The sequence below is a fragment of the Hylobates moloch genome, unplaced genomic scaffold, assembly GCF_009828535.3.
Source record: "Hylobates moloch isolate HMO894 unplaced genomic scaffold, HMol_V3 SCAFFOLD_3, whole genome shotgun sequence".
NCBI lineage: Eukaryota > Metazoa > Chordata > Mammalia > Primates > Hylobatidae > Hylobates > Hylobates moloch.
The window spans coordinates 16,121,402-16,138,886 of record NW_026652278.1 but is presented as its reverse complement, the minus strand read 5'-3'; the positions used below and the strand labels follow the sequence as shown (position 1 = coordinate 16,138,886).

The 17,485-nt window shown below is 37.0% G+C and overlaps 1 protein-coding gene across 2 annotated transcripts in view; it reads right to left on the bottom strand.

Moving 5' to 3' along the window:
• The window catches only part of PDZD8 (PDZ domain containing 8), a 100,832-nt gene that overhangs the window by 52,280 nt on the left and 31,067 nt on the right, over positions 1-17,485 (bottom strand). The window contains exon 2 of one of the 2 annotated variants that reach the window (XM_032176730.2): positions 13,370-13,492. The exons of the other annotated variant lie outside the window; for it this stretch is intronic. Coding sequence (XP_032032621.1) covers positions 13,370-13,492 — 123 coding nt within the window. The remainder of the gene's footprint in view (positions 1-13,369; positions 13,493-17,485) is intronic. 2 annotated transcript variants of the gene reach the window in all.

The following is a 17,485-nucleotide window of genomic DNA, read 5'->3' as shown; positions in this document are numbered from 1 at the left end:
CAATCAGGTTTTTTTTCTATTGTTCTGTTTCCTTGTTTCCACCTTACCAAACCTACTGTTCTTTCTGCCATTGCCCAGTGGGAATTTTCATACTATTTGCAGAACAGAGGCTGTCCTGATTCATGAATCATGAATAAAAGTCAATTCAATCTATAATTAAATGTTCTAATTGTCTTTTGACAGGTGTTAGGGTACATGTTGCTTCACATACGTTTACTTTTTTCCATGATGAAAATATTTTGTCCAATTATTCTGAATTTGGTTTTACCTTTGAAATGGATATGGCTTTTACTAACTCTGATTTTTAGATTACTTTCTATTCTGTCACAGAATCATGCAACATTCACATCTTCTCTTCACATTTCTTCTGTTGAAGTATATATAAAGAACTGTAGCTTTTAGTGGATATTCAAATACTGGAAAACACCAACAAACATTATTACCACTCTAATAAAATAACATTAGTGTCTCCTACAAAGGTTAGCTTCACTACACAGAAGCATCTGTCAAATCTGCCAATTTAAGGATTTGTTTTGCTCCAAAACTTATTTCTTGGAAAAAAAAAAAGATTATTTCTTAGGATTTATATAAAGTATAATATGTGCACCAACTTATTTATTTTGTTTGCAAGAATGACTCCCATCAAAGTTATACTCAAGACTAACTGTTCAGAATGTGATTGTTTCTCTCCTACAAGTTCCAGATTTGGTTTCTGGGACCTAATTTCCTATGTCAGTGTTTCTTGTGCCTGCTTTTGACCTGACATCAATGGATTCCTTCAACCAGCAGTGACTCTATGTTGACTGTCAAGCTTTAATTCTCAGAAGAATTACAATATTCCACCCCCGCCCCCCGCCGGCATTTTCCTGATTTCTTAAGATCGCTCTCTTTTTTTTTTAGTTATTTTTTTTGGAGACAGGGTCTTGCTCTGTCGCCCAGGCTAGAGTGCAGCACTGTGATCATGGCTCACTGCCACCTTGACTTCCCAGGCTTAAGCAATCCTCTCACCTCAGCCTCTGGAATAACTGGGACTACAGGCACGAGCCACCATGCCCAGCTAATTTTTTTTTCTATGTTTTTGTAGAAAGAAGGTCTCACTATGTTGCCTCAAACTCTCTTTACCAAAAAGTAACTTATGTTAACCAATCAGTCTTTTTTTTTTTCCTATTGTTCTATTTCCTTGTTTCTACCTTACCAAACCCACTGTTTTGCCAATGCCCAGTGGGAGTTTTCATTCTATTTGCAGAACAGAAGCTGTCTTAATTCATGAATCATAAATAAAAGCCAATTAGATCTATAATTAAATATAATCCTCCCTCCTCAGCCTCCCAAAGTGTTGGGATTATAGGTGTGGGCCACAGCACCAGGCCTTGACTGATATCTCCTCTTGATATGTGAAAAACATGGAAATTTCTGAAGAAATGCCACAAAGGAGTTCCCACTGGAAACGTGAGTACCAGCCAGTTAGGTGAATATAGACGACATTTGCTTTAGCTTAAGGTGAACTATAATCTCTACATTTAAACAAAAGGATCGCTTTTCATTTCACATTTCTTACAGTTCAATCTTACACAAAGACAGGCTTTCCATTCAAATTATATAATGACCAGAAGCAAGCAGTAACAATCACTGGCTAATAAATATTTTGCATAAATATAAACAATCAACATGTGTTAAATACGCAAGAAATGAGTATAAATAAATTTCTACTATTACTACTTCCAAAGGGAAGTCAGTACTACTAAACAAAAAAGCAAAAGAAATTGCCTTTTATCTCCTCTAAATTGACCTCTATCTCCTGAAAGAGCTATTACCTCTGTGAAATTTCTTACCAAGTTCAAAGTATTCTTTTAAAGGCAAAGGTATGTTGAAACCTTCCAGTAAGCATAAATACAAACACCACCTAGAAACATGTTAAGATAGTTTACATGATTAACCCATTTATACCGAAGGTTGAAAAATTTTTTTATGAAAAATCAGACCTTGGCGATGACGTTGAGCAGTAGGATATAAATAACTCCCACAAGCTTAGAGTTCCAATAATGGAACACTAGGTATAAATGGATTAAAGATCAAACCAATGAGAAAAGGAAAGTAATTCCCAATGCTCCTGCTATAAGAAAGTCATTTCTACAAAAAAAAGTACAAAATGATGGGGGGTGGTGGCTCATGCCTGTAATCCCAGCACTTCGGGAGGCCAAAGTAGGTGAATACCTTGAGGCCAGGAATTCAAGACGAGCCTGGGCAACATGGCAAAACTCCGTCTCTACAAAAAATACAAAAAGGAGTTGGGCATGGTGGTGTATGCCTGTAGTCCTAGCTACTCGGGAGGCTGAGGTGGGAGGATTGCTTGAGCCTGGCGGGTGGAGGTTGCAGTGAGGCAAGACCAAGACACTGCATTCCAGTCTTGGTGACAAAATGAGACCCTGTCTCAAGAAAGGAAGGAGGGAGGAAGGGAAGGAAGGAAGGGAGGGAGGGAAAAATCTGTTTTGTTTTGTTTTTTTTCCTTTGGTGACTAAACTTAATTTGAAAGGAAAACCCCGCACCTGAAGGGGGTCAAATACCACTTCACCTGTTGTTAAAAGAATCAGGCTTAGTTGACCTTTTATACATGCTCACCTCCTCTCTATATTCCCAACCCCCCTCAGAAACATCCTTATGCAGAACTCAATTTTCCTCAATTTTCATGACTTCCAAATCTAATCTTCAGTCCTCATTTTCCCCCTGCTACCTCTAAAACCCCAAGAGTTTGCAGAACACTCCTACAGGGAAATCTAACCATGCCTTACTACTTAAGATACGTAAAATCAAATTCATCTGCCTTTGAAATGAGTACCTCTATTTCCCATCCAGTCCTGGAAGGTAACTGTGTCTTGTTCTTTCTATCCTACAACATGCAGAAAATAATCACTACTTGCTGAGCAGATCAATGTCAATGGATACATAACTCTCTTACACTCAGATCCTTAGAGTTCCTTTGCCTCCCCTGCCTATTAACTCATCCATATATTCAGTCACTCACTAAACCCTGTCCTAGTTATCCCATGTGTCCCTTCCTTCCTGTTCCTATTAACACATATCTATGAGGCATTTACCTCCTCACCTTTAACCCACAACACCTCTTAAATTTGTCTCTGGGACTTCAATCTCTATATATATTCAATCTACTCCATAAATATGCAGACTTTTCTTAGTATCACCTTCATTAACTTTTCTCTGATTAAAGGATCACCATTGTAACTTCTTTTGCCAGCAAATTTGGCCCTGAGACATCTACACTTCATTCAGACAAGACCTGGAAAATACAATTCTAATTCTCTTTTATCTTATGGCTCTTTTTCCAATTACCTAAAATCTATAATCCATCTAGTTTCCTGAATCTTATCCATGAAGTTTTCCATGGTAGTCTCAATTCAAAAATACTTTTTCCTTGCACTAAGTTTCTATACTACCTATCACTTAAGCCTCAGTTCAAATTAGACAGCCTCATATAGTTGACTTATTTATGCATTTGTTTTTGTCTGTTAGCCCCAACTACATGTTAAGTTTCTAGAGGGCAGACACGGAGCTCCACATTTTTTGTGTTCATCGTAGTACTTAGACAAAATGCATTCACTATTGATGTTGGAATGACTGGTGGTAGTGTGGTAGTAGCAGTAATAGTTGAAGCAGCTAACATTTACTGTAAGGACAATTCTAAGAGCTTTACATTTATTATTTAATTTTCACAATTACTCAAGGAAATAGGTAATAGTATTACCCCTAATTTACACATTAGAAAACTGAACACAGAGAGGTTGAGTAACATGCCAGACATTACACAGCTAATAAATGAAAAATCTGGACTATGTAAGTTGAGACAAATGGGTTGAAAAAATTTTGAAAGAAAGAGAAAATAAAGGCAGTTGTCTTTTGGTTAAAATCATAAATGCTACCCGTGAATAAAATACATTAAAAGCACTGATTATCAAAGACACAATCCTCTTTCAAATTATTATTTTCTGACCACAGTTCATTTTTGCTGAAGGTATTGTATGAGTGTGTAGCATACCAATACAGCATTTAAAACATTTTGGAGTATGAAAAAGAGCACTGGTATTATGTCAGCTGTGTTCCTACTTAGTTTTCTTACGTTCTTTTACAATTCAGACATCAGAAGAATTAAAGAGCTATATTTTGTAATATGAAACAGTAGTGGAGGTATACAATTACAAAAGAAACAAGGCTATTTTCCAGCATCACAACCTTAGGGAAAAGGATATGGGGAAGAAAAGAGAACCTACATAAACACAGGAGGGAGAAATTCCAAATTTGGAATCTTTTGAAAAGTCTGCATCTAGTCAAAAGCAACCTAATTATATGGAAGATTCTTTATATCTGAGAGAAATGTATAAAAACTAACGGAAAACATCACTCAACTTTTATTTAACTGCATATAGGATGTTAGGTAATTAATAAATGCAAACATAGTCTCAAAATCTTTATAGGAACTTGTTTCATCTGGTAGAGTTATGTCTAAATTTACACAGAATTACACAGCTTTAAAGACTTTGAGGAATAATATTCAGCAACAATTCCAAGTAATTCCTTCTGGTTTTCAAAAGCATTCATTTTGAGTGTAACTTTTCCTTCATACAAATTTAAATGTCTTATGCTTGAGCTAATTTTCTCTTATCGCTCCCTCCAAGAAAAAAAAAAAAACAACAGAACTTCAGCCTTCAGCTAAAAAATACTTCATTATTATACACATTTCTGCATCCCTTGATCTTTCTGAAAAGGTAATTTATTTTAAAAATAATGCCTTGCCCTAAAAAATGTTAAAATTTTCCAAAACCTACACTTCTAACATAATATAAAAGTTTTCAGAACAAAAAATAATTTTTATTCTGTAAGGTTTTTTTTTTTTTTTTTTTTTTTTTGAGGCTGAGTTCTGCTCTTGTTGCCCAGGCTGGAGTGCAATGGCGCCATCTTGACTCACCGCAACCTCCGCCTTCTGGGTTCAAGTGATTATCCTGCCTCAGCCTCCCGAGTAACTGGGATTACAGGCATGTGCCACCACGCCCGGCTAAGTTTTGTATTTTTAGCAGAAACAGGGTTTCTCCATGTTTATCAGGCTGGTCTTGAACTCCCGACTTCAGGCGATCCACCCACCTCGGCCTCCCAAAGTGCCGGGATTACAGGCGTGAATCACCATGCCTGGCCTCTGTAAAGTTTTTTTAAAAAAGGATATGGGCCAGGCGTGGTGGCTCATGCCTGTAATCCCAGCACTTTGGGGGGCCAAGGCAGGCAGATCACTTGAGGTCAGGAGTTTGAGACCAGCCAGGCCAACATGGTGAAACCCCCGTCTCTACTAAAAATACAAAAATCAGATGGGTGTGGTGGCGGGTGCCTGTAATCTCAGCTATTTGAGAAGTTGAGGCAGGAGAATCACTTGAACTTGGTAGGCACAGGTTGTGGTGAGCGGAGATTGCACCATTGCACTCCAGGCTGGACAGCAGAGCGGACTCTGTCTCAAAAAAAAAAAAAAAAAAAAAAAAGGATATGGAGGCAGAATAAGATAACAGAAAGACTGAGGAACTCTGGAGTTAGACAAAACTAGATTCAAATTCCAGTGGTACTGAGCAAGTAACTTGTGGATCTCAGTTTATCTATAAAATGGATATAATAACACTAATCTTGTAAAGATGCTCTGAGAGCTGAAAACGATACATGCAGTAAAGTACCTACATATTGCAGATCATAAATAAGTACAACTAATAATACAATTATTTGTAGAGCCATGCCCCAAATATCTTCAGATTTAGCTAGATACTTCTCCTTAAAAAAATGTCAAAACATTACAATAAAGGCAGGTAATGTAAGAAGCATCCACATACCAACTACTCAGGAAAAAAGCAAATATTATTATTTAGCCTCATTTGTTTCAAGTGGATTTTTTTAAGTTATATTCAAGCCAAAATAACCAAACAAATTTAATCAAACTCAATGCTAAAATAAATGGGATTCATAGACAAATGCAAACTGGAAATATTTTGAAGTTATAACTTCTAAAATAGCTCCTCTTGTAAATGAATTTCAAAATTTCATATTAACAGCCTTCCCTACAGAACTAAATATTTCACTTTAAAATATGAACATAATGCTATTTAAAGGATTGATTCCCTATTTCTCTCTTCTGTCAAACTTCTACCTTGAAAATGCTTCACCTAATACGTGAATCAAGACCAGATGACAACACTAAAAAAGAATTTAATCACATAATTAAATGATTTTCTTTGCCTTAAAAGATCAATGTAAAACTATGTATTTCTGGTTCCAGAATGATGTCAAGAGTGGTGACAGAGTTTTGAGTCTCCCCAAAACCCCCCATAAAAGGACAAAAAGCAATGAGGAAAACAAAAGCAAAATTCAACAACATGTACAACAAAATGAGGTGGCCAATACTTTAACAGTAGTGAAGCGTCACTCAAATTCTTCCACAGATTGTAATTATAAAAACTGGATAAACAAAATTTTTATCACATTTAAAGATAATGAAAACCTTCCAAATGTAGACAGAGGCCTGCTTTGAGATTAATATTTCAATTATCAAAAAACTGCAGCTGCAGGCAGGGCACAGGGCTTCATGCCTGTAATCCCAGCACTTTGGGAGGTTGAAGCTGGTGGGCTGCTTGAACCCAGGAGTTTATGACTAGTCTAAGCAACAGGATGAAACTCTTTCTCTACTAAAAATACAAAAAATTAGCCAGGTGTTGGTGTCACATGCCTGTGGTCCCAGCTACTTGGGAAGCTAAGGTGGGAGGATCGCTTGAGCCCAGGAGGTCAAGGCTGTGGTGAGGCATGATCATGTAATTGCACTCCAGCTTGGGTGACAGAGCAAGACCCTGTCTCAAAACAAAACAAAACAAAACTCCTAACGAGCTCAGATGTTAGATTTAGCAGATCAAGGCTTCAATGCAGCCATTATATATGTGTGTATATATATATATATAGTTCAAAAAACTGACAGAACATTTGTTCAAAGAATTAAAGGAAAACATAATGAATGAACAAATAGGAAATAGCAACATAGAAATGAGAACTATACAAAACAGAAATTCTAGAGCCAAAAAGTGTAATAAATGAGATTAAAAATTCACTAGATGAGCTCAACAGAAAACTGGAGATAGGAGAAGACTCAGTGAACCTGAAATTAGATCATGTGAATTACTCAATCCAAAGTATACAGAGAAAAAGACTTTAAAGAAACAAACAAATAAAAAAGCAAACAAACCAAACCTCAGGGGACCTATGGGAAAATGAAATGGCCCAACATAATATGTAATTTAGAATAAGAGAGGTGGAAAAAAAGACCAAAACAATTGAAAAAAAATAGCCCAAGCTCCCAAATTTGGTTGTAAACATTAATTCATATATCCAAGAAGCTAACTGAAATGGAAGCAGGAAAAAAACATAAAGAAAGCTCCCTTAGACATCGTCTAAGTGCTGAAAGCCAAACATAAAGTAAAAGGTTGGAAAGCAGCCAGAGAAAAACAACATGTTACATATGGAGGAAGAATAAAATAAGTTGCTGACTTCTCATCAGAATATGGGATTGACATAGCCAAAGTGCTGAAGCAACAGATGAAAGGAAAATAAATTTCCAGGTAAGCAAAAAATGAGATAATTTGTTGCCAGCAGACCTACATAACAAGAAGGGCTAAAGGAAGTTCTGCAGGGTAAAGGGAAGGAATACCAGATGACAATTTTGATATAAAAGAAGAAATAAAGGGCAACAGAAATGGTAAACATACAGTAAATGTAAAAACAACCCACCACTACCAAAGTTTGTTCTTCTTTTAATTTCTTTAAAGGACAGATAACAGTTTAAGGCAAAAATATAACACCACTGATGGTTTAATAACCTATATACCATCAGTATATCTTTTTGTATAGTTCTGGGTTTGCAGAAGCATGTTAATACTCTACATATTTAAAAGCAAAAATCAGTAAGGATGAAGAAAAGTAGGAGTGGGGGGAGACTAAATCTGAAAGCAATCTGAAACAAACCCAACTATATTTTAAATGAACACCATAATCACACCAAAGAGGAAAAATAAATAATTTCAGAACACAGTACTTGACCCCATATTCCCTCAATCTTGGGCAGGGTAAGGGAGAATTACAAAGGAATCCTGAACTCTTTGTATTATGTTTTTTGTACTTTTATGGACAATGCATTCTGAAACTAATTAAGATTATTATAGGATTGAGCAAATGAATAGAAATGCCGATGTTGTTGAGAGCCATGAAGTAAGAATTGGAGGAAGAACCAAAGCAAGGAACAATTCCATAACGATGAACTAGAATTGGAGGTACAGGTTTGCGCATTCTTTATCCAAAATGCTTAGGACCAGGAGTGTTTCAGATTTTGGAATATTTGCTTATATTTAATGAGATATCTTGAAGATGAGACCCAAGTCTAAACACAAAATTAATTTGTTTCATATACACTTTATAGCCTGAAGGTAATTTTATACAAAAATACTGTTTCCTGCATGAAACAAAATTTGTGTACAGTGAACCATCAGAAAGCAAAGGTGTCAGGTGTGTATTTTCCACTTGTGGCATCATGTCAGCACTGAAAAACACCCAGATTCCGAAGCATTTGGGATTTCAAATTTTTCAGATTAAGGTTGCTCAACCTGTATTGGGTGAAGTCATGATTTCTAAATTACGTATGTGTATGCATGTGTAAGTATTGATACAAGATATATTTCCTAAGTGTCCTCTGAAGAGGTCTATGAATATATGAAGTAGCAATAAACACACCCAACATTCAGATCTTGGTTTCTATTAATAATACCATCCTTTACTAAAATGAACTAGGCAGCTAGTCATGGTGGTACGTGCCTGTAGTCTCAGCTAAAAACAAAAAGAATTGGGGCTCTTTGGAAAAATAGTTGTTCTGGGACCGTGGCAGAGAAGATAGAAGATAAATGCAGAACAGCTTGTTATATCAGAAAGTAATGAAGTCTCAAAAAAAAGACAAAAAAAAAAGATGGGGTCATATCACACAAAGGATCCATCTTGAGGGGGTTCCTACTGGCCAAATCTGAGACAATTTAGACACCAAAATAATTAAGGACAGTAAAGAATTATAACCATTGAGAAAAATAAAAATTCATGGGTCAATGGTGACAATAAACTAAGAATAAGGGAAGACTCTTGGTAACAGAATAGAATGTCAACTGCTGTGGTTTTCTGTATTTGTGTTATATTTAACATTTAAAACTTAAAAAAAAAAAAAAGATGTAATATTGAAATCCAGTGAGACCAAACACCCTAGCTGGGCATGGTGGCGGGCGCCTGTAGACCCAGCTACTTGGGAGGCTGAGGCAGAAGAATGGCGTGAACCCAGGAGGCGGAGCTTGCAGTGAGCAAAGATCATGCCACTGCACTCCAGCCTGGGCTACAGAGTGAGACTCCATCTCAAAAAAAAAGAAAAAAAAAAAAAAGATCTAACTAACCCATAAAGTTTCCTTTGTTGTCTTAGCTGCCAGAAAATTGATTTCTTTTCCATGTTTTTGATCTAATATATCTTCTGCTTAAGTACACATGGTTACATGTTTTCTTTGCAAAATATCTCAAATATCTTCTATCCTTAAAGACAGAAGATAGACTATAAATTATAAATTTAAAAATAATCATCTTAACCATCTGATTGCAACACTAATGTGAAATAATTTCACCTAACAGCAGTACTACAAACAGCCATTGCATTCATCTGTGGTTAAAAAAAATCAGCTTGCATCAACCCAAAAAGACATGCAATTGTTCAGAATGACTGCTTTTTAAAAAATACTTGACAAAAGTGAAATATGAAAACCAATTTTTACACATAATACTGCCTTTCCACCCTCAAGCTATTGCTTGGGAAATGCAAAACAGTATTTCAGATAATTAGGAAAGAACCTCCCTTTACAATATGAGACCTTTTAAATTAATAAAATTCAAATTCCAATTCTCACAAACAAATATGTAAGAAAAAACATGCCATTTTTTCTTCACAGACACTGCAATGATTATCTTGAGACATAATAATAGAAGCTACATCTACTGTAGGCATCCTATGTGGTAGGCACTGTGGGTAGTTACCTATCTCTGATTACAATTACCAGCAAGGTAGCTCCCTTGCCCATTTTACAGATGTGTAACTTGCCTAGTGACACTCTATAAGGGCATATGGCTAGACTGAATTCAGTGCTTTCTATAACTCAAAAGTCTATGTTATTCCACTTTATATGAAGTAATACGCATTTTTTTGGTCCTTCTTCGAAAAAGAAAGCACTGTTATTTGTGCTTTCATTTTCTCTAGTGCCTCTTTTTGCTTCAGGAATTAGAATAAAACACACAAGCTGAATTTATATTCAAAATGAGATTAATAATTGAAATAAAAATGCTTAGGTTACAGTAATGTCCTCTTTAGTTTGAATCCTATAAACTTAAAATCTACCTGAACAGAGTTTTCTGTTTTTATACTAAGAAAAAAGTTTACAAGAAAAACAATAATGTAAGTTTTTAATGGAAAGAATGTTAGGACTTAATACGAAGACAAAAAAGCAGGAATGAGTTGAGACTTATTCTCGCCTTCATACACAAATAATCCTTAAACTATGTAAACAATAACACAGTACCACAACACTGAGTAACTTTTACATGTTGGATTTGTAAAAACGGTGCAAGGAAATCTCTTTAGATAGTGTACTTATTCCCAAGATGAATCTATCACTTGGGGAAAGGTGCTGGCTATATAACCTAAGCCGACAGTTACATAACTTAAGAACAGACATTAAAAAAACTATTTTTCCATGTTTTTCCCTTCAGCCTAACTATGTACTCTCTAAAAATACTGGACCGTAATTTTTGACAAGGTGATAAATAAAACAACATAAGCAAGTGTATAGTGAATAGCTGGGCTATCACCTTGACCCCTGTCCATCATCATCAACCCAGTTCCTTCCCTGTATATCCCGTAAAAATTCTTACTGGTTTCTCATCTATCCTTTCAGAGATTTATTACACAGTTCCTTATTAAAATAAAGTTGGTTACAGGTACTTCACACATTCTAATGTTTTTCTTTTCATTTATCTCAACTTAACATGACCTAAAGAATGTCTGGCTATACTTTCTCAATGCCTTACATGCAGTCTTTGATTCCTGTAGCAAGGCTTTAAGTGAGCAGTACTGCAGGTAAAGCAAAAATGTGGTGAGCAAAGCTGACACCAAAGCTAGTGGTTAAATAGCTACAAGCTAACAGACATATAATCAATAACTAACCCCACCAGCAACATTAAAGCAAATGAACTAGTATTTTCTAAATACCTAGCATAGTACCTATTATATCTATTTTACTGTACACTGTAGTTCCTTTTACAAAATAGACAACATATTTAGTCTTTTTTTGATTTAAAAAAAAAAAAGGGATTCTTTGTCTACCAGGCTTTCTAACATAATGATACACAATCCTGAGTCACCCTGGACTTAACAACAACAAAAAAGATTAAGTATATTATTAGTATACTCAAAACTAACCTAACCATTAGCAAGGACACAAATGTATTAGATATAAAATATAACCTGTGTGCTCAAGTACTTAATTGTATTATGGGTTGGAAATAAAAATAAAAGTCATATGTACCAAGTAAGTGGTACAAACAAGTGTCAAAGAAATGTAGCCGGAGGATAGTATACTTGTACTTGGAATGATAAGGAGACACATTAAGAAGGTAGCTTTTGAGCCAAACCAAGAAAGGTTGGCTTCATGGAGCAGAGAAGGGGGCCAAGAAAGCAGCAACTAGTCAATACTATGGGCTTGGTGCTTTAAAATATTTAAGTAGGGAATGGCAAACTACAGCTTATGGTCTAAATTCAGTCCACTGCCTGTTTTGTATAACCTGTGGGCTACCAATGGTTTCTATGTTTTTAAATGGTTAAAAAGTATCAAAAGAATATTTTATAACATATGAAAATTATGAAATTCATATACAAAGTCTTACTGGCACACAGCCACATTTGTTCATTTACACATTATCTGTGACTGCTTGTGTACTGCAAGGCAGAGTTGTATAGTTGCAACAGAGACCATGTGAATCACAGCCTAAAATGTACTATCTGGCCCCTTAGAGAAACAGTCTGCCAACACCTTGCCTTGGGAAGGCCTATGTAGCTGAAGCACTATGAATGAGGGGCTGGGTGGAGGATGGTGAGACTGAAGCTGGAGAGCTAAGAGGAACCTGTGTGTCATGGTGAGGATTTGGGTCCACATCCTAAGAGTAATAGGGAAGCTGTTAAAGAGTTTTAAGTAGGAGACTGACAATTAGATTTGCATTTTGAAAAGATCATGCTGGTTGTTACATCGGGGACCAGAGGACTAGGAGATATGAAGGCTAGTATAGTAAGTAGTTCAAGCAAGATATGAATATAGCTTACACTTTGGTGCTGGCAAAGTAAAACAAGGAGCCTAGGCAAGATTATTTCTGAGATTGCTTCCAGTAAAACGCTAAAAAGCCACAGTGGTTCCAAGTCTAGTTTTGCAACTTTCGTGAGTGTTTCCAATTATCACAAACAATTCTCAAAACTGTTTTGCTAGGTGACAAAGATTCTTTGCCAGGCCAAACTTTATTGAGGTTTCTGAATCTTCTGCTAGGCCCATTTGTCCAGTTTTAGCAAAGAACTCTGTGAAGTCAGTTTAGCAAGAAACCCCTATCCCTGATATCTGATCGTCCTTACCATCCTCCATGATGTCTGATCACCCTGGACTGTTTTTAGCAAGAAAACAGTTAGGTCGGTTTAGCCAAAATCCCCTTTACCCTTGATGTTTCCTCTTAGTAAGTTTCCATCCACTGATCCCACATTGCTTCTTGGCTACAAATTTCCACCTGCCCATGCTGTATTCAGAGTTGAGCCCAATCTCTCACCCTCTTCAAGACCTCACTGCAGTGGCTGCTATACTTATCATGATGGTCCTGAATAAAGACTTCCTTACTCTGCTTTAACAAGTATCATTGAGTAATTTTCTCTTTAACATAGGAACAGCTCCCCAATAGGTAGAAAAAGTTAAAAATAAGCCAGCAGAGCATTATGCATCTAAATAGTGTCAGAATGACTACAGAATAAATGCCCCTCCCTCCATTAAAACACTTTCTAAAATATGATTTATATTTATTAAAGTTAGAAAAGACTACTTTTATGATATTAAATTTACAAATAAAGAATTTACAGGTAAATAATATAATTTAAATGAACACACAACACAAATACTGCTTAGGAATATTTTCACTGCACTGTTTTTCCCATAACTTAGTAAAGACTAAACAAAGAACATACCTGCTACATTCTAACAATGTAACTTTAAGACGGCCTTCAGTAAGTGCCCATTGTTGTATATGGATATGCTCTTCATCTTCTTCAAATCCTTGCAAGGTCTGGTATGGAAAAAACGGCTTAAACCTGACAAAAGTAAAGATAAGTCTAAATGTCTGAATAATAAACACCACAGTTTAAAGCATAACAAAACCCACCTGTACAAAAACACAAAGCAAAATGAACACCTAATACTACATGTGCTCTACAAAACCAAAGCTTACCACACTCCCTCATAACTGGCAGCAAACGGTGCCTTCGCTATGGCACCCAGAAGTCTTGGTTTTTTGGTATGCCCCCATTGATAAGGCAAGAGAGAACAAAGAAAAGAAAAATCTAGAGGCAGCAAGTAGGCCATGACATTTAGGTGGGGCAGGAGAGAGACTGTTTGTGAACCAGATGGGAAGAGTGTTCCTACAGTACAAGATCAAAGTTCAGAATGCATGTTCCATGGAAATAATATACAGTCCCCTTGGTATCCATGGGGGATTGGTTCCAGTACTTCCCAAGGATACCAAAATCCAAGGATGCTCAAGTCTCTAATATAAAATGGCCCAGTATCTGTATTATACACATTCTCCCATATGTTTTGAATCATCTCTAGATTATTTATAACACCGAATACAATGTAAATGCTATGTAAATAGTTGTTAAGACTATATTGTTCAGAGAATAATGACAAGGAAAAAAGTCTGTACATGTTCAGTGCAGATGAAATTTTTAAAAAATATTTTCAATCCACAGTTGTTTGAATCCATGGATGAGGAACCCATGGATGTGGAGCCCACGAATACAGAGAGCTGACTATAATAGACAGTGATTAGTACATGATAAAGATGACTGTAATAGCAACATCAACAACAATTAACACAGCAGAGGTACTCATTAGAGATGTTTACTATTTGCCAGGCAGTATGCTAAGTGCTTTTTACATGCATTATCTTATTTAACGCTCACAACCCTGAAGAGGGCAATATTATTGGCTCCTCTCTCCAGATGAAAAGAAGGAAGCTTAGGAAGGTTAACAAGTTTGTTCAATTTTACAAAGTGAATGGCAAAACCAGAATTCAAGCTAGTCTGATTCCAAAGTCCAACTACATAACACCTCAGTTACCTATGAATTATTCAGGCATTCATATGTTCATCACTAATATTGTTGTTTTTATAGAGAAGTTTGTGCTGAGTTATAAACTGTAGGTTTTAAAAAACTTTTAATTTAAAACACAACTCATACTCCTCCATTAAAGCTAAAGAAAAAGAAAATGAAAGAAAATTGGGCTTAAAGCCCTATGGGTTTCAATTCACCCTACACATTGTCACTAGCCACGATATCTACTTGCTCAGAAAGTTTTAGTGGCTTCTTACTGACCACACACACAGATACACACACACACACACGGTCAAAAGTTCTTGGTTTCACATTTAAGGTCCACCACAATTAATGTTTCTTTTTTATTTTTATTTTTTCTTGAGACACAGTCTTGCTCTGTCGCCCAAGCTGGAGTGCAGTGGCACAATCTTGGCTCACTGCAACCTCTGCCTCCTTGATTCAAGCTAGTCTCTTGCCTCAGCCTCCCAAGTGGCCGGGATTACAGGCATGCACCACTACACCTGGATGATTTTTGTTATTTTTAGTAGAGATGGGGTTTTGCCACGTTGGCCAGACCAGTCTTGAACTCCTGACCTCAAGTGATCTGCCCACCTCGGCCTCCCACATGGCCTCCCAAAGTGCTGGGATTACAGGCCTGAGCCACCACACCCAGCCCACAATTAATCTTTCTAATCATATATTCCCTTAATATAAACATTCCAATCTAGAAAGTCACCTCATATGCCCAGAAGACACTATGAATATTCCCGCCTTCAGGCCTTTCATACCAACTGGAGGTTTTCCCAGATTCCTCAAAGCCTGTCCAAATCCTCCCCTCTTTCGCACTCGGCCATACGTGCTGCTTTCACTCTTCTCTATCTTGCAGTCCTCTAAATTGCTGTGCATTTATGCCTTAAAATGTCAAATATGACTTAGTCTCACAATTGTCTGCATCCACCATCACATACCTGACGGGATGTTTCACACACTATCAGGATTTGAGTATGTGTTGCACTGATTTACAAACAGTTAACACTGAAACTGAAATAAAACACTTAGAAAGTATCAATAGCCTACTATAGTTTATATTGAAAGAAACTAATAGAGGGGGTTAAATGCTGTTTTATGTTTCCCCAGTAAATAAGATTAAAGAAAAAAATTTTAAGGAAACGTTAAGTAGGGACACAGGCGATGCTCAGTGCTTTTCTCCTGTTTCTAAACTAGTATGGAAAGCAGGAAGCCCCCTGAGTTTCTCCCAACTAAAACGCTAATTTGCATTTGAAGTCATTTGATTCAGACAGACTGGCATCAAATTTTTAGAGGGAAAAAACTAGTAACTAAATTTATATCAATATAATGTTGTAGCTGGGTGCTTTTAACACACAGTCCTTATGACTCCTGAAAAACATATAACTCTGTCACTTTGTAAAAAAAATTATAATCATCATATACATTAGAAACTTTGAATTTAATAATCCAAGTTAGCTAAATCACAACTGCTCTAAGAACCAGCTTTTCTTGTCAAATATAAAGTCAAAATTCAATAAAAAAATTTCTCACAGGAGTATGAGTTGAATGTTATATGGAGTAAAGTCTAATTTGGGTTTATTAATGCTCAGGGGGTTTTGCTAAGAGTGTTTATGCACAAAAATAATCTAAAATAAGAACAATGTATTCCATTTTAAATGAATATACTAAACAGTGGGATAAAGCATGAACATGTTCGGCAAGCCAATAAATAGAATCCACACATTAACATTCTCTGAGAACATTTGATTTTCAGAACTTTTAAGTCCAAGTCTTTAAGTAGCCCAACCCATAAAGAATCCAAACAATGAAGCAGGCTACCTCTATCACTTTCTTTTATCTTCCTATTCCATCATATGATCTTTCTTCAAAATCCATTAGTCTTTATTTCCTAATTAACCTATTAACTCAAAAATGTCAATTTTCTCACTCAGGCTTCCCCCGAAAATAGTCTTAGTAGGTGGGACTACAGGCGCCCGCCAACACGTCCGGCTAATTTTTTGTATTTTTTTTTTTTTAGTAGAGACGGGGTTTCACCATGTTAGCCAGGATGGTCTCGATCTCCTGACCTCGTGATCCGCCCGCCTCGGCCTCCCAAAGTGCTGGGATTACAGGCGTGAGCCACCACGCCTGGCCACTCCATGCTAGACTTCTATTGCCAGGAACACAGGGCTCCCTCATCCCACAGCTCTCATTTGGTGGGCTTTCTCCCTGGGAGGAGGAGGATACGAACATTTCTCATCTAGCCTCCAGTCACCTGTTACTTCCAGGCAAGTTCAGTCAAGAGGAGGGGGCTTCCTTCATTGACCCAGCCCCCACTCATGGAATGGAGGGTCTACCTTGGGCACAGAACACTGAGAATACTGGAGCCCTGACTGTCTTGCCCTAGCTCATGAGGACGTGGTTCCATAGTGGGAAAGGCAAGCCAAGAGGACCTCAGGCTACTTCATCCCCAATCTAGCACTCAGCTCCTAGAGTTGTGGTATCACCCAGAGAGAAGCCTGTAGTAGTCTTCACCCCTAGCTCCAGAGACCTGGTTCTGATTATTTTGCTAAGGGGAAAAGGAGAGGGAGAGGCAAGTCAGAAACAGATTCTCCCAATCTCTTCCCAAAGGAATTAATTTCATTTACAATAGTCTGTGAAGAAGCTCAAAACTAAAGGCACTATCAGGAACAATGGAGGTTGTGGTGAAAAGCACATGTCTTCCCTCATGGATTTAAGGAAGACATATCCTAGGCTGTAGGCTGCTATGCTCCTAGTAGAGAAACAGGAAATAAGATAGCTGGGAGGAGCCCTCCTGGAGTGAGAGCAAATATCAAACACTTACCCAAGAAACTATTCCTGAAGGAGGCACAATTTGATTGGAATAGTTTGTAGAACAAGTTATGCCCCTGGGTGCTGTTAAAAGCAATAAGAGAGTTAACACTAGTTGGGGGGTAAGTGGGGTGGGTGTACTGTACTAA